This window comes from Centruroides sculpturatus, unplaced genomic scaffold, assembly GCF_000671375.1.
Source record: "Centruroides sculpturatus isolate CEXI.00-Female unplaced genomic scaffold, Cexi_2.0 scaffold5, whole genome shotgun sequence".
Classification (NCBI taxonomy): domain Eukaryota; kingdom Metazoa; phylum Arthropoda; class Arachnida; order Scorpiones; family Buthidae; genus Centruroides; species Centruroides sculpturatus.
In genome coordinates this window covers 744124-763592 of record NW_019384397.1, presented here as the reverse complement: position 1 = coordinate 763592, position 19469 = coordinate 744124, and the positions used below count along the sequence as shown (strand labels likewise).

Below are 19469 nucleotides of genomic sequence, written 5' to 3'. Positions count from 1 at the left end.
ATATGGAAAAATAAAAATCAAGTTTAAGTCATTTTATTCGACTTTACGTCTGTCCGCCACAAATATTGAAGTCGTAATATCACTAGATAAACGTTTAAAGCACATAAAATCATATTAAAATATATACAAGTATGTACTGTATTTACAGTACACGCATTCGTAAATTTAGATTATTTTTTTTGTACTATATTAAAAACTAAAATTTATTTGTTTGTAAGCTTAAAATAGATTTTTATTAACCATATATTATTTAAAATGCTTTCCTAGTGATAAGTAGATTCGGAGACAGGTAAATTCGACTTACGCCGTTTTTCGACTTACGTCGTTTTCCTGGAACCAATTACCGACGTAAGGCGAGGTATACCTGTATATGATTTAGGTATTTATTACATATCAGTAGAGTTACTGCAATAAATGTATTCAACCAGTAGCCTACTGTAATTAAGAAATATATAAATGAATTATTTTGAAAAATAAAATAAAAATGAAAAATTGATTAACTTATTTTTTCAACATATTATTTTGTACTATTACAGTTTAATTCCTTTAGTTTAATAATGATACAAAAGTATACAAGTTATTGTTCTGAAAATCCAGTGATTTTTCAATATATTATTTTGTACTATTACAGTTTAATTCCTTTAGTTTAATAATGATACAAAAGTATACAAGTTATTGTTCTGAAAATCCAGTGATTTTTAGAACAATAACTTGTATACTTTTGTATCATTATTAAACTAATGGAAATGAAGATTGCTTTCAAATTACTTCATAATAAAATGAATATGAAATGAGTATAATTTTCTTGTTTAATTGAAGTTGATAAAAGAAATACCAAACCAAATTTTTGGTAAAAGTCAGAATAAATTTAGAATTAGTAATGATATTCCATTTTGTTCTACTCAGTAGTTTAAGTTTACTAATTTCATGTATTATATTTCATAAAGCTCTAAATATATACTGTATTAATTTTTAGCTCTGTCTCATGAGAGAGACGAACTCATGGTACTTTTAGATGCCAAAGAAAGAAGAATTTTTCAAAGATCATCATCTCTTTCTTCAGAAGAGAGCAATTCAGAATTTACAAGTCTTGAAGTAGGTTTAAAATTAATTTTATATTTATTAAAATTTTGATAGGTCTGGATAATTAAATTCTGTTTTATGTATTGGCCAGGTACTAGCTGTACCTGGCCATGTATTGCTGTTGCTCAAAACGTATCTATTATAAATGTATAACACTCCCCACAGGGAGAATTTCGAAAAATCCCTTCTTAGTGTACATTCTCTTGACGTACCCTATTAAAACACAATCAAAAACGCAAAAAACTGCATGTAAAATATTATAGAAGACCATTTCTTCACGGTAAGCCTTAATCCTGTCACTTCCCCGCAGGGGATTTTGACATCTACAGTATATAATATAAAAACATGCACATATTTGAATGCAATGTTGTGTCAAAATTTCAAAGTAATCAGTTAAGAACTTTTGGAGATTTAAGATTTTGAACAAACAAACATTTACATTTTTATTTATATCAGTGTTTCTCAACCTGTAACGAATCGTCGCCCCCTTCAACGTAGTATCGCCCCCTTCAATAAAACCGTTATGTAGTATCGCCCCCTTCACTTCAAAATTCCGATGCCGAGGGCCAAGGGTAACGCCAAATTCGTACTACATTGAATAGACTAGTGACTAGTATAATGTTGTTTGTTTAATTATTGTACAATATAACAAATAAAATATCTAATTATTCTTAATATAATGTTTTACTATATCGCCCAGAAAATTGTTTTTCGCCCCCAATATAAATTGTTACAAATCGCCCCTCAACATGGAAAAACGCCCACATGGGGGCAATATCGCCCCCATTGAGAAACACTGATTTATATAGATTAGGAGTAATCGTATTAAACTTGGAATCATTTTGAATAAATAACCTAAAATATTACTAGATGAAGAAAATCAATTTTTAAAATATTATAATGTTTTATCATTTTAAATGTATGAGTATTAGTGTAATGAGTGGCACTAATCACAAAATTAATTTTTAAAGTATTTAGAAAATAATTTTGTCAATAAGAAGTTAAAGTTTTTTCAAAAGTGAGTGGTAATTTGAAATAATATAACATGAATACAGTTTGTTTAATACAGTTTATTTAAGTGTTTCCAGTTTTTTCTTCAGTTTATCTAAAGCAAGACATATTTCTGCAAGTAAGAACAGCAATATATTTTCGCGATTGCGAACAATATAATCTCGATCTAATTTTTGATATTTTATAATGTGGCACCAAGAAAGTTGACATTGGAAATTGTCAATAAACTGTTGGTCAAGTTTTTGGTAGCGAGAAACAAAATTCCAGTTTAGGTCATCTTCTAATTCGTGTAAAGTTGTTTTTTCTAATTGCTGGTATTTAAAAATTTTTTTTATATCAAACATGCATGCATGAAGATAACAATAAAATTATCCGAAACAGTTTGAAATTCCACAACTTTATTCCAATCAAGATGGTCCGAAAAATTGGTTAGGAATTGTTCATCTAATTGCTGGTATTGGCAAATTAAATCCCATTTTGCATAATCAATATGTTGTATGATAAACAGGACAGTGAATTTGTAATTTTTCCATATGTATTCCCAATTTAATTTATCTGAGAATTCCAAAATAAATGTGTTAGATAAATTGTGTCACAGACTGATGATATCCCAATCAACATAATTTTTAAAATGACGAATAGTATGTTCTCTAAGGGTGAAAACAAGAAAGTTTCCCAGCCGATGGGAGGTTGTGAATTGTCTAAAAAGAAATAAACAATTCTTTTATAATATTTGTTTATTTGAATACAGATTTAAAATTGAATGCAAAATAATACTTGAGTACATATACAAAAATAGTAGTTGAGTACATATATAAAATAATACACATTTAAGTTGATTACAATTTTTGAGAAAAGCAATTTTGTTACATTCTCTGAAGCCTTTTTCATCTCTGTCAGTGATGTCTAATGAATCTGTTTCTAAAAAAGTCGAATGCATAATTTTTTCAAAAATTAATTGCGCAATAGCTGTTTCAGGTTCAAAAATAATAATTTCTGGTCCAAAATTATACATTAGGACTCCAATGTTTCCACGATAGTCACAATCGATAACTCCCACATTAATTATAATGTTATTTAGAGATAAAGAAGAATTTGGAGCAATTCTAGCATAACAGTTATTTGGCTTTTCTATAGCCAGATCTGTAAATATTACTTTTTGTTCATTTGGATTAATTTCGAAGCCAATAACACAAAATATATCATATCCAGCTGCTCCCATAGAAGCCTTTTTTGGAATTTTCATATTTTCAGATAACTTTTTAAAATATACAAATTCTAGAAAATAAAATATTTATTTATTATTACATTTTATATTGCATTACATTTTATGCAATTACATTTTATAAAATATTTATTGAATATTGGTAATGTTATTTTATCGTTTATTATGAAAAATTTACATTCATATATTTTAAATACAAATACGTAACCAACATTTCATTATTCACTGAGAGATTTTTTATTAAAACAAACATTTTCAATCCACTCAATAGATCATCATCAGATTAAATGGAATACTTCACAAATAGAACAACAAGTTCAAAATTCAAAAATACCATAAACCGATAACATATCAACTAATAAGAAAAAACAATAAATTGTAAATGATACATACGAGGGTAGTCCCAGAAGTACCCGACCTAACAAAGAAGACACAAAAAATTTGGTAAAACATATATTTATTTTTCAACATAGTTTCCTTTTAGCTCGATACACTTTTTCCAGCAATGTACAATAGCTTTGATCCCCTGTTTATAGTGAGAACTGTCGAGCTTCTCAAAATAGCCATCAACCGCAGACTCCACCTCTTCATTGTTGGCAAATCTTTTATCACCAAGCCATTTTTTTAAGTTTGGAAAGAGAAAATAATCCGAGGGGGCTAAATCTGGCGAATAGGGTGCGTGAGGAAGCAATTTGAACCTTAACTCATTGATTTTGGCCATCGCAATAACGGATGTGTGAACTGGTGCGTTGTCTTGATGAAACAACACTTTCTTTTTCGCCAAATGTGGCCGTTTTTTCTTGATTTCATCACTCAAGCGCTGCAATAAGTTCGCATAATACTTGCCGTTGATTGTTTTTCCTGGGCGCATCCCAAAAAACTGACGCCATGACCTTGCCAGCAGATGGAACTGTTTTCGCCTTCTTTGGAGCTGATTCTCCCCTTTCAGTCCATTGTTTCGACTGTTCTTTCGTCTCAGGTGTGAAGTGATGGACCCATGTTTCATCCATGGTTATGAATCGACGCAAAAACTCGGCTTTGTTGCTGCGAAACATTGCCAAAGACTCGATTGAAACATCCTCACGACGCTGTTTTTGTCCCATTGTGAGCAAACGCGGCACCCATCTTGCGCACAGCTTTCTCATGTCCAAATTTTCAGTTAAAATGCGATGTACAGCACTTTTTGAAATGCCTACCATGTCTGCTAGCTCTCGCACTTTGAGTTGACTGTCATCCAATACCATTTTGTGGATTTTTTCCACCATTTCTGGCATGGTCACCTCACTTGGTCGACCACTACGATGTTCGTCTTGGCAGCTCGTACGGCCTCGTTTAAACTCTGCCACCCAATATTTTATTGTTGTAAACGAGGGAGCAGACTCCCCCAGAGTAGAATCTAGCTCAGCTTTAATATTGGTTGGACTGAAACCTTTCAAATGAAAGTATTGTATCACATAACGATGACAAATTTTTTCCATGTTTACAAATTCACTGAGATTGTTCATTATTTATGGCTGCCAAAAAAATACTATACAAAGTAATGTCTTCAAACTTTAAACTTAAGCTTTATAAGGTTAATACTTTCGAACACAGTCGTTTTTTTTTCAAACAAGTACCGCCATCTATGTCAGGTCAGGTACTTCTGGGACGATCCTTGTATAAGTAAAAATAAATAACAGTATTAATATTTAGTATTTTTAGTATGTCTATCATAACTAAATAGAGTTTCCTTTAAATCATATTAGAGTTCATGCGCCACTTGTAAGTTTTTAACGACATACTTCCATGCTGAGGGAAGACCCTCCACGTCCCTGGCGTTAATGCATCTTTCTTTAAGCATATTTCTGTAAATGTCCATCTTTTCAGCCGTTTTTGCCAAAGTTGGAGAGAGTATCTGTTTCAGGACTTCCACTTCATCCCATTGAACCAGAGAACCTTCTGCTTGTGCCATCTGGGCCAATACTGTTGTATTAGATCCTTTTCTAATATCATACCTGTGTTCTCTGATCCTTACACCTCAGTTTGTAGTAGTAACTCCTACGTATTCTTTTTTTATTCCTAATAGCTGGTTCTCATAGGGAATGTTATACACACATGCCTTGTCTTCTTTTTTAATAACCCCTTTATCGTTTCTAAGAATTTTGTACAAATTCGGAGCTCTTTTCAAGATCACCTTTGCATCTTTTATGCTTGCGATTCCCTTCATAATTCCTCCTAAATATTTGTTGAATGTAAATTTCGTGTATAAATTTCAACAAATATTTAGGAGGAATTATGAAGGGAATCGCAAGCATAAAAGATGCAAAGGTGATCTTGAAAAAAGCTCCGAATTTGTACAAAATTTTTAGAAACGATAAAGGGGTTATTAAAAAAGAAGACAAGGCATGTGTGTATAACATTCCCTACAAGAACCAGCTATTAGGAATAAATAAAGAATACGTAGGGGTTACTACTACAAACTGAGGTGTTAAGGATCAGAGAACACAGGTATGATATTAGAAAAGGATCTAATACAACAGTATTGGCCCAGATGATGCAAGCAGAAGGTTCCCTGGTTCAATGGGATGAAGCGGAAGTCCTGAAACAGATACTCTCTCCAACTTTGGCAAAAATGGCTGAAAAGATGGAAATTTACAGAAGTAAGCTTAAAGAAAGATGCATTAACGCCAGGGATGCGTTAATGCATCTTTCTTTAAGCTTCCCTCGGCATGGAAGTATGTCGTTAAAAACTTACAAGTGGCGCATGAACTCTAATATGATTTAAAGGAAACTCTATTTAGTTATGATAGACATACTAAAAATACTAAATATTAATACTGTTATTTATTTTTACTTACATGTATCATTTACAATTTATTGTTTTTTCTTATTAGTTGATATGTTATCGGTTTATGGTATTTTTGAATTTTGAACTTGGAATACTTCACAAATAGAACAACATTTTATGCTGGGTATGATTGTGGTTAATATTCATATATTTTATTATTTGGCAATTTTAACAATGCTGCTTTATTGCACATCTATTTTAAACACGGATAAGTTTCACTACAAATGTTATGTATTACATAAGTATGTTTTCTTTTATATACTTGTAAAGTACTATATTATTTTTCTGCCCTCTACAACAATTATCGACACGACTGTGTGCCGGAACTAGCCGTTACCTAATGGGTACTTTACGCGGATTCGCTTTAACGTGCCAGGCCTGGACTCTAAGCGTGCACCGAATTAAATAATGACAAAGTTTGTTAATAACAAAATCACATATTTAATAAAAGTTCTGGTAATAAACTATATACAAAATTTAACAAAATTCAAACAACAATTTATTCAATGAAAATCAATAAGAATCAACCCGACAAAACTCAAATCAATCTATTTCCTAACTTAATTCTATTCCCCTTTGGAATTCAACAAAATCAAAGACTTAATTTATGTACAATAATTCTTATGAATTAAAGATACTAATCGTCACCTCAATATACTAGGAACCTATTTCCTCAAACTATCAAGACTTTCTATAATCGTCAATCCACAAATCGAATAACTTCAAAATTGCCTTGGAACTATTTGATCCTATCGGACACCTCTCTCGTTCACTGTTACGAAGCTCACCAAGCTCGTTGCTATCAGAAGCTCACCTCGTTTGTCTTCACTTGAGGTTTACTCTTTATACTGTGAGGTGACATCACAATTCTAAATGCGATCACTCCCCTCATTTACATACTTATTTGCTAACAATAAACTTTTTCTATTTGTCTGGCAGCCTATTTTTTGACAATACTCACTAACCTTTTACATTATTCTTTTTGACAATTTTCGGGATGTTTTTTATTCTTTAAGGTTTAGCAAGTCCCTAAGTTGTACTTGTGGGGTCCTCCCCCTTTTCTTGATGCAGACCTACTTTTTTCCGCTCGGGAGCGCAAATGTGTGCGAGTTTTTTCTACAGTGCTTTTCTCTCATTGGTGAGTTGGTTTCTCTTCTATTTTTAAGTTTCTAAGGTGAATGGTGAGGAAACCTTCATCCTAACAAAACATAAGCCCCAAACAAAAATATAATAAAAAGCAAAATAAAAGTAAATAAAAATAATGCTCGGACTTGGTTCCTTACATACTATTAAAAAGCCATATTGCAAAGAAAATGATGATATCAGAATATCTGCTAGAATTAAAAGTAGAAATTGTAGTGGCTGAATGATACCAACCACATCTATTTCATTATCTAAAATGAATTTTTTATTGTAAAATGGGGAAAGAGAAATTTTATTTTGTAGATATGTTGTTACTACATGATTTTTGCTTTTAATTCCATATTGATGATGTCTTAGTATCTCTGTGTTGAATAAAACTTCTTTATATTTATTGTGATTAAATGTTTTTACAACAGATTTTTTTAATCCCCTTAAAAAATTATTTATATTCTACTCTATTATATAACAACTTCTGAAGATGACTTCTATATAGTCAAAAATATCTCTGTGTTGAATAAAACTTCTTTATATTTATTGTGATTAAATGTTTTTACAACAGATTTTTTAATCCCCTTAAAAAATTATTCATATTCTACTCTATTATATAACAACTTCTGAAGATGACTTCTATATAGTCAAAAATATTTCAGTGAATAAAAAGTTGATATCCTGAATTTAGCAGATGAATGAATTATTTAATTATTTCATTGTTTATATTTTTATACCAAAATCTGATCAGGATAGATTTGAAAAAGCATAGAATTTATTAATACATTTTTACTATATGTGCTTCTAATATATGTTTCTGAAGTTTATGAAATATTTTAGATGTGTGAAGTGTTTAAACAATTATTTCTCTCATGTCATTCAATATTTGTATAAATATAACAGAAAAAAATCCTTTATGTTTTTAAAAAGTAATAGTTATTTATATTTCCACTCAGACAAGATTGCATATAATGTAATTAAAAAAATATAGCTATCTTAAGATAATAATATAATGAAACAAATAATTCATTTTTAATTCTTATAAAATTAATATAGTAATATTGTTTAATTAATAAGTATTTATATGACAATGAAAATTTATTTATTTTTTTTTCAGCTGAGTTTGTTAGGTGCTTGTTCCTGTAGATGCAAAAACCAAGAGCCTTGTAGATGTGCAAGAGCAGCATGTTCTAAGCAAAAGCATATAATTCATTTAAACAAAGAAGTATGTATGTTCAATATAAGCTTCTAATGTTGTAATCTATTAATTAGTAATAAATAACTATGAACACACTGGTCTTATTATTACGATTACAGATTCATCACACCTTTTCAATTTTTATTCATTAACACATGTCCTGGAATGCATTTCAGCTTATTCAACAGTCTTCTTCAGCTGGATTGCATACAAATCATACTGTTCATGAACAGTATGGTTTGATGTTATGATTAAATCTTAAGTTGACTAAAATGGTTGGCAAATTTAAAAGAAAAATATAAATGCATATGACAATGCAAAAGGGAGATCAACAGACAGTTTGATGTAAGATATGATGGTTTCAATTTCATGATGTATTAGAATTGAAAAAGAAGATTAAGAATATACCAAAAGTGTGGTTACAGTGTTTGGTAATTTAACATTAATTTTTATGATTGTTGATAATGTTGTTAATGTTTATGATTGTTATAATGTTGTATGTGGTTAGTTACATAGTAATATAAATTTTGATTTATATGTATATTGTATTTTCATTTATTAGATTCTTACATATGTTTTTAATTATAACACTATGTCAAAATGTATGTATGTAACCCGATTGAAGAGTCAAGCTGTTGACTAAGCTGAAATGCATTCTGGGATATCTTGTGCTAATCAATAAAACTTGGAAAAGTGTATGATGAATTTATAATCACAATAATAACTCAAGTGAGCTCAGTTATTTATTACTAATTAATAAAGAAGTATGTATTTAGTGTAAGAATCATACAAAAACTCCTAGCTTACAAAAGAAATTTTTTTTTCATTATCGTTTTGTTAATCTAATTTTCCATAAGTTAAAATTTGAAACTCCATTTAATTTACCAATTTTACAAATCTTAATTGGTTATCAATAGCAAACTGTAATTAATGTAATTGGCTAATGGACTATAATACAATTGTTTACTATTATTCAAAACAGATTTTATTAGCAGTTTGTTGTGTCTGTCAATATTTATTTGGATTTATTTATTACCATTCACAAATCTTATCTGTGATTTTGATAGATAACGAACATCAACAATTGTTCTTTTTAGGAACCAGAGTTTAAAGGATATGTAATTTACATTATTACCTTGAATAATATGTTTAATTAATAATAAATAATGTAAATTGAACGGAGTTATTCGAGACAATAATATAAACAATATTTTCTATCATTATAGAGTAGATGTTAATATTTAAATAACATTACTTGAATTTCTGCCAATAACTAGTGCTGGATATCCAAGTATTGATGTCTTTCTTGAATATTTATATTAATATTTCCTTTTCATATNTCGTTCGCGACAGGATTGATCGAATCTAGACCAATAGCGGATATTGCACAAACCATTGAGTTTAAACGAGCAGCGGACCTACTAAAAACCATTAATTATTTAACGTCCATAAAAATTATATTTATATTAATGATGTCTCGAAAGTTCAGTGAATTTTTCGTAGAAAAATAATTTATCAGGAAGTGCACGAGCACTATTCGATTCACCGCTCCACTATGAAAACAAGCTTAAGCAATGGCGTGGTCGAACGGTGCACACTCGGTAAGTAATCCTACAATTTTTTGTTTATAGCATAGTTTATATGGATTATTCCCAAAAAATTATACGTATTTTGGAAATGTTGAGTCAAATTAGTCTAGAATCGATTAATTTTATGGAAGAAAACCTTTCAAATAACTGTAGTCCGTAAACTGCAAACGTGCTGGGCTGTGATTGGCTCATGTATTTAAGGACTTATAGAAAATGGATTTCATAAAAACCAAAACGTATCTACTGTGTTATAGGGGGGTTGACTGTATATAATAGGTTATTTTATTTGAGGAGCTTAGCAAGGGGCATCAATACATAAGGGACAGAGGGACATATCTCCCCAATATTTTTTGTACTGCAAAGTGTCTCCTAAGATACATACATATTTTTATTTTATACCATTCTACAAAAATTAGGAGTAGAAAGTTTTTCTTATTCATGGTCATTGGACTGACTTCTCTATATATATGTACTGTACAATACACAGTCTGTAGATTACTAGATTGTTTAGATCATTATAAAAATATCACTGAGCTGATTAGGACAGAGTAAAGAAAAATAGGATGAACATTGCTTTGTAAGAAAGTTTGATACATCAGTTAGTTATTTGGAGTCTCCCAGCTCTCAGGATATGAAAATCATAGAAATTATATTACAAAGTGGGCAGAAAATGGAATTCATTCTTATTCAATCTAATGTTTTTCAAAAATATCCTAAACTGATTACTAGAGCTGCTGTTATGATATACAATTTTTGTATAATTTGTTAAAACTTGTAGTGTGCAAGATAAAAATATTGAAAAAAACAAGGATTCTTACCAGTAAAAATAATAAAATATAATGTAGTAAAAGTATTTTCTAAAAATCCAAACACACACACATAATCTGAGGTTGATCCGAGAAAAAGTGTTTTAAGTGTTTGACAATTTTATTAAAATTATTAGTAACACACTTCTTATTTAATATTCTTATTAATATTATTTGTAACAAACTTTTTAAAACTTCTGGAGTCTCAGCTGAGTACTATGCATTGCTCAGCCAAGATATATGAAACAATCTGTACAAAACAATTCTATTGATTGTACACATGATTTTTAATAAAATCTAATTATTTTTAATGAAATAAAGAATTATTTTGTTTTTAAGCCAAAATTTGGTACTAGCAGATTTTGATATTAAATTATAAGACATTTATTTTAAAATAATTTTCAAACTATAGTAATAAATAAAATTTAAATTTTCTGGTTAAGATTGTCAAGCATAATAATTATAAAATGTTGAAATTACAAGGTTAGATTAATTTTTGACTAAAAAATTTCGCAGTAATCAGAAAAATTTGTTACTGTAGATAGATAGTGCTGCTATCTGTTGATAAATTTATTGATTATAGAAATTTTTAATAATTACAATAAATTAATTATATAATTAATGTATATATATAACTTCAGTAATTATATACAGTATTATAATAGATTTATGAATAATAAATAATCATTAAAATTACAAAAAACTTTTGTATAAATGTAGAATTAATCTGGAAATCTGATTTGACTTGATTCAGATAGCTGAAATGAGAAAATAGTGCCTAATTTAAAGAAGTTTGGAATTATCCTTATTCCAAGATCTAATTTTTGATATTTCTAAATTATTAACCACTGAACAAGATATATACAGTAGAACCTCGATTATCCGCCCTAATTGGGGACTGGGGTTGGTCGGATAATTGAAAAGTCGGATAACCGAAAAGTATGAAAAAATCCATTATTAGTGTAGTATATTATTATATCCCATGTAATTAGTATATTAGTATATCGCTATTAACCTATTTTGCGTTGAATTTTCATCGATGTTAAGCCTAACAAAAATTTTTTAAAATAATAATCGTCGCTATTGTAGCGCCACATCACTAGCGGACATTTGAAATTTGCCGACTAGGACAGTCGGTTAACCGAGGGGTCGGTTGATCGGGGGGCGGATAATCGAGGTTCTACTGTATATATTTACAACAATAGAGATGTACTGATTAATCATTTGCTAATCATTATTGGTACTAATTGGTTCCTCCACCATTTGTCAAATCAATTAATGCCATGGCAGTTTGATGTATCCTATTGCATAATGTGGAAGGTGTTAAAGAAAGTTGATTATTATCTGTTTAAGACTGCAATGCATCAACTTTCTCAGCACCTTTCACATTATGCAATAGGATACATCCAACTACATGACACTACACTTGCCATACTGGAACCTGAAACATTACTCATTGACTGTCCAACAGCTGTTGTTGAACAGTCAATGGTAATGGTTCATAATTATGATTATGATCATATTTAATGATTTGTATAGGTTGAAACCCTTGACCAGGTTGAACTCTCAGATATCCAGTTTCTTTAAATCAAATGATCATTCTTCTGTTTTGCACTAATCTTTTGTGCTAGAATGAAGTGAGGTGTTGTGGAAGATCCTATGCAGCAGTAAGGCATATTTTCATTTCAGTTAACTTTTCCATTTGGGCAATGGAAAACACTCAAGTTTGCCATCAGATTCTATTGTTTTTGTTTAAAGTTAGTCTGGTGTGGATTCATAATCATTGTACTTCTTAAATCACACAGTTTGATAAATTTAGGACTTATCATATAGGAAAGTATCTGAAAGAGAGTGGTAAAATTAATCACGTAGAATTATCATTGTAGAATGCATTTCAGAATCCCCTATTCAGCTACTGACAGTCTTTTAAAACACTGGTCCTGGCATCTAGAATCTAGTCTAGAATCGATTAATTTTATGGAAGAAAACCTTTCAAACAGCCGTAGTCTGTAAACTGCATACGTGCCTGACTGTGATTGGCTTATGTGTTTAAGGACTCACATTCCATTCTTTATGAAATTGATGTTCTATATCTACTGTGTTATGGGGGGGGTCGACTGTATACAAAATTAAAATGATACAAATTTTGTATTTGCTGTAAAATATACAGTGGAACCTTGGTATACGACCTTAATCTGTTCCTTGTGTTTGGACTTATACCGAATAGGACATATACCAAGCCAACCTTTCCCATAAGAAGTAATGTAAAAATGATTAATCCGTTGTCATGTAAAAAAAAAAATGGCTGGCTTTAAACACCTCGCTTTCCTGGCAAGTTCCTGCTTGATTTTTCATGAAATCAGCATGTATCTTTTTAGCTTTCTCGCAAATAATTGCTTCTGATACGCTGTCGCCAGCACACTGTTTTTCAGTTATCCAAAGCAAAAGCAATTTCTCAACATGATCTAATTTCTTCGATATCTGTTTAGAAATTGATTTTAATCCCTTTTGCAATGATAGCAGATTTAATAATGTTTTTATTTTTCATGATTGTCCATATTGCCGTTCTTGGAATACGGTATGAAACAGTTAAATCGCGAACGCGCATGCCACCTTCATATTTCTCAACAATTTCTTTTTCCAGTTCCAGTTTTAGTTTTCTGTTGCTTTTCATTTGCCTTTTTGCAATTCATGATTAATAAAAATAATAAAATTTTACTTACAAATTAAAATCAGAAGAAATTTAACAAAGTTATAAACTGTGGCACTGCGAACGTCTAGTCTGGTCTAATAGATTGCGCATGTAAAGTACTGAACGTATTGGCCTTTTAACAGAGGAAACAAAGGAAGTGCTGACTTTGTTAATTGGACACATGCGGTCGGGCAATATAAAACAAGGTGTTGATTGTAAACAGAGGGAAAACAAAGGAAGCGCCGACTTTGATGATAGACCATTTGCCATATGGTAAACTACTAAAAAACGTAAACAAGTGACGGACATTACTGTAAGCTTGATTCTCGTCGAATGACGGCGGACCCGAGTGTAAGCTGTTCGGGCAAGAAAAAGTTGTGATTGGTCAGAAGTCCAGTNAGATGGTGCATATAGTTGAATTAAGTCATATACCGAGCAAAATTTGTTTCGTCCAAACAGGACGCATTCCAAATTGGATGTATTCTAAAGCAGATGTATACCGAGGTATTACTGTATTTGTTTTTCTATACAATGATGATGATGATGTGAAGCTGATTTTATTTCTCTTTCTGTTTAAATGTTTTTATAACTAAATGGATGCAATTAATATATAAATAATTAATTTATTTAAATTTGTTAACAAACAGATTAAATCCTAGAATAAGAAGTTTTGAAGATTTTTCTGAGCTATTCTAAAATAGCTAAATTAATAATAAATTTGATGTTAGAGATAGATATTTAGCATCTTATATATTAAATTTGATTAAAAATTATTATAATTTAAAAATATTTGTAAACAAGTTTGATTCGGTATAGGAAAATGTGAAAAAGTATTAAAAACATGAAAGCTTTACACAAAAACAAAAAATACTATTTTGAGTTTAAATAATTAACAATTTAAATATTAGCACTTTTCGTGGGAACCTATTACAAATTTACAAATTTGAAACAAGCTATTATTTATCACGGCATCATACAATGCCAAGCTACAAGTTTTTGTCACAAAGCTCTCAATTTTAGTAGTGCCTTGCTCCTGTACATCATGCTTTTCCTGTTAACAATAGAGTCATGATGGTCATCGAACTTACTATTCAGGAGAAAATTTTTGAATTGAAATAACATGACTTCTAATCCAAACTGGAAGTTTGTATATCAAATGGCAAACTTTTTGAGTTTGCATTCCATATTGAGCATAATTGACATGTACAAACATTTTAAATGATAAAATTTTAAATTTTGAATAACAATATTTAAACAAATAAAACGTAAATGCTTTAAGTATGATGTGTTATGTGCCAGATGATTTTTCCTGCGTGCCACAGCTTTGCCACCCCTATCCTATATAGTTTCCTATGTTCACTTATTTGTTATCCTCCTGTCTCTAAACTTTCCATATCTGTTTTGACTCATTTATCTAACTCTTCTTGAGATTAAGGATGGATAGACAAACAAATAGACGCCAGTGGGAATTTACAGGTCTAAATTTTCAAAAATTGCAGCCAAAAAACAAAAAAAAAAATTGAGCTGTTACATGGTTTCCGTAGTTTTAAAGGTGAAAATTGTATTGCCCTAGAAATTATTATTCTTATAACAGTTTCATTAAAATTATGTTGTAAGAATAATAATTTTTACACAGTATTTTTTTTTATAAGATATTGCTAAATTATTAAAACTATTACCATAAATTTATTAATTAATGTAAGAAGTTCATAATTAGAAGAAAGCATTTATTATTAACTTTACAAATTGAAATATTTTAAAATTTGTTTATTACAGCTAATAAATTGAAGTCTGAATCAAAAATTAACTTAAGAAATTTTATGAAAAGATCAACTAACAATAAGTATGAAACAATCATTGAAAGCCTTATTAATTTGGTAAGAAAATTAAAATTTTGTTGATTTAAAAATAAACTTAATTAAAAGAAATATTAATGCCAAATAATTAAATAAGAATAATATTTTATATATCATTTTATAAGTTCTTGCGCAATAAAAAATTTATGATGTAATTAATAGTTTAGAAATTATAAATATTTAACTTTAGGAAAATCACATTTGAAATTACTAGTGTAAATGTTTAAATGTAATTAGAAAAATGTTTTTCATTAAGTTCAAATGTTTACTTACTTGTTATCCAAATTTTTAAATTTTATATATATAGTAATATGTTTTGAAGTTTTAACTATCAAATCTGAGTTTAGTAACTGTGTTATATTTATATAAGTAAAAGAATAGAGATGAAAATGTATATATAAGCTAAACANGACGGCTCTGTAATGGTAAATATTATAATCATTTTAAATTTTACCGAAACTTGGATTAATTGAAAATCACTAGTTTAAATTTTCAAATTCTGTATTATAATTCAAATACTTTCAATGACAGTGATGTCTTCAGGTCACATTTAGAAATATGAATGTCTGGAATGTTCCTTGCAAAATCTGCAGTTTTAGAAGCTATCAGATTAATCAAAAAAGTAATCTAGATAAAATTCAGCATTATTTGTTCATTTCATTTGATTTGATTTAAAATTTAATTAAGAATGTCAGTTGACCTAGTAAACATTGTATACCTCCAGATATTTCTAAATTACTATACTAATTAATGATATTAATTCTAATAATTAAAGTGCAAATGAAATATATAAAATTTATTCTTAGGCAAAATTTATATATTTAAGTAATTGCCTGTAGTCAAAAATAACTAGGAAAAAAATTTAGCAATATTTTGTCATACTTCTGTTTTTATTATTTTATAATATACAAGTACAATTTCAAATATATATATACAGTAGACCCCCCCTCTATAAAACGGGTTCATATAGTTCAGATTCCTATATGATGGCAAAAAAATTGCAATTGTATTCGTATAAACATGCTAAAAGAGACTCGTATAATTCAGTAAAACATCATCGCTGAGTCGTTCGCGACAGGATTGATCGAATCTAGACCAATAGCGGATATTGCACAAACCATTGAGTTTAAACGAGCAGCGGACCTACTAAAAACCATTAATTATTTAACGTCCATAAAAATTATATTTATATTAATGATGTCTCGAAAGTTCAGTGAATTTTTCGTAGAAAAATAATTTATCAGGAAGTGCACGAGCACTATTCGATTCACCGCTCCACTATGAAAACAAGCTTAAGCAATGGCGTGGTCGAACGGTGCACACTCGGTAAGTAATCCTACAATTTTTTGTTTATAGCATAGTTTATATGGATTATTCCCAAAAAATTATACGTATTTTGGAAATGTTGAGTCAAATTAGTCTAGAATCGATTAATTTTATGGAAGAAAACCTTTCAAATAACTGTAGTCCGTAAACTGCAAACGTGCTGGGCTGTGATTGGCTCATGTATTTAAGGACTTATAGAAAATGGATTTCATAAAAACCAAAACGTATCTACTGTGTTATAGGGGGGTTGACTGTATATAATAGGTTATGAATATAAGAAAAGTTTAATTTTGATACAAATCAAAAAAGCATTGAAACAAATTTAAACATAAACAAATATCTAATTATATTTTTTACTTTGTGAATAAGTAATTGTATGAATTGTATTAAAATTTCATTAAACAGAAGTTTCTTATAGATAAAAATATGTGCGCGCAACTTTCCTGTAACATTAAGCAGACAATTTTTAACAACAATGATTATTAAATGTTATAATGAATATTCTAGAAATTTAAATTATTTAGCTTTTAATTAATTGTATAAATTATTGCATATGGTTATGATGATTTTCTTAATAATGATTTTACATGCAATCCTTATGATTTCTTAAAATTTTACATATATTAAAAACATCATAATTACTATGTTAATTTTGTCATTTGGTTTTATGTTTTAGATACATCTATTAATTTTTCATATTATAAAATTGCAATGTAAAATATTATTATTCAGAATTTTTCACAGTTTAATAAGTCTATTTTATTATTAAGAGACTTATTCTGCATCATTTTTCCATTATTTTTGATAGAATTCAGAAATATTTAAAATTTGTTAAGAATTTTATTTTAATATTTCATTTCATTCTTTCAGCTGTGTGATAAGAATGAAGCTCTTCTTCATCAACGGTTATTGACAAAATTCTTAGCAAAGAAACTGAAAGATAATGAAAATACTAACATATCCTAAAAAATGTTGAAAATATTTTGTCATAAATGAAATTTGAGATTGATATTCTGTTAAACAGTAAATATATGTCTAGTCATTATGGATTGAATAAACGATTGATGATAGTTGTTATTGTTGAAATGTATAGAAATGTTGGGAAATGAATGCTTCACACTCAGGGATGTGAATACTGTATCTGTTTCTTTGTTTATCAATATTTTTTATCTTGGAATGTAGTAATTTTTAATATCAAGTTGTAATTTGAAGGTATTTATATTTGTACAGTGCAATCTTTGAAAAGTATTCTTGAAAATTGAATAATGAAGTATTAGTCTTAAATGTGACATATTAAAAAATAAATTTTATTTTAAAAATGAACCAATTTATTTTATTTTAATATAAGTTGTTTGATAATTTACTTTAAATTATTATAAATTTTTAGTTTTTCCAAGGCATATGTTTTGCTTAAAACAAAACTTGATACAATGATGGTGCTACTTTCAAACTTTAAAAAGATATTAGAACTTCCTATGGTTTGATGATGATGACGACAACGATAGTGAAGAGATTGTGACTGTAGGTTCTATTTTACATAATGTAGAAACATTAAGGCTTTATAGTAATATATATAATACTATAGAAGTCAGCAATATTAAATATCTGTCACATAGTCAGGAAATATAGTTACATACACCCAAGTACTACAGACATATTATAGCATTTGATTTAGCAGTTACATTTTGATTTCAGTTTGGCATAGAACAAGATACTAGTGTTAATCAAATGAAGTATTTATGCCTCTAATAATGTAATAATAAAACAATAAATTACTTCTTTTAATATTATAGACTAAATTAATATTGTTAAACAGAAAATCAGTCAGAAATGAAGCCTTCTGAAAACCTTATTGATATTTTGGATTCCTGTCCAAAATAATTTCACCAGTAGAATATAAACTAACTAAATCATAACTAAAGAAAAGCATTACTATCACTTTAGTCATTTTTGAACAAGAATACATTTGTATTGATGCTTAAAACAATGAAGCGTAACATCATTCAATCTAAGTATAATTATCCGCTTTGGCCTCTTTGGAGTTATATACACAGATATAATATTGGATTTTAAAAAATGTAAAATTTTGTCAGTTCTGTAGAGTTTATACTTCAATGAAGATAAAGCTGTAAGTTAATTTTATGAAAAGTAAAATTGTACACAAAACTTTTCATGTCATATTAAAATGTATATAATGTGTGAAAATGTGTGCAAAGTATGTTTGAAAGATGATAAAAATTTATATATTTTGCATATGTTTTTTGTATTATATTATAATTGTATTATTAAGTTTATATATTTACTAAGTTTTACTAAAGAACATAAGAGAGAATTGAAATGTTTTTAATGGAAATAAAAGTATAAGTGATTTTGATTTATGTAATCTCTGTTTCTTCTATTTTTCTTGCCTAAATATAAGGAAAACTAATTAATTTTAGTTTTTCTATGATAAGAAAGTAATATGTTTTATAAACATTTATATTTTTTTAACAAAACTATTAATACTCTAGGATCTTGGTCTTTAAGTATCAAGTAGATCTTAAGGTCTTAGTTACTTTAATAACTTTTAGATCCAAATATTATTGAAAATAATAAATGCATAATTGTGTACTGGCACAATGAAGTGACGTTTTCCTCAACACTGGGCTAGTTAGAACGTTTTTTCCATACATCAACGTTTCGGGCATCAGCCCCTCTTCAGCTAACTAAATATATATAAAAATAT

General features: G+C 28.8%; 1 protein-coding gene across 1 annotated transcript in view; it reads left to right on the top strand.

The window, feature by feature from the left end:
• LOC111618449 (coiled-coil domain-containing protein 125-like) overlaps positions 1-8726 on the top strand; it is a 33041-nt gene extending 24315 nt beyond the window's left edge. The window contains exons 6-8 of the mRNA XM_023359994.1: positions 977-1095; positions 8395-8502; positions 8652-8726. Coding sequence (XP_023215762.1) covers positions 977-1095; positions 8395-8502; positions 8652-8726 — 302 coding nt within the window. The remainder of the gene's footprint in view (positions 1-976; positions 1096-8394; positions 8503-8651) is intronic.
• The last annotated feature ends 10743 nt before the right edge of the window (positions 8727-19469 follow it).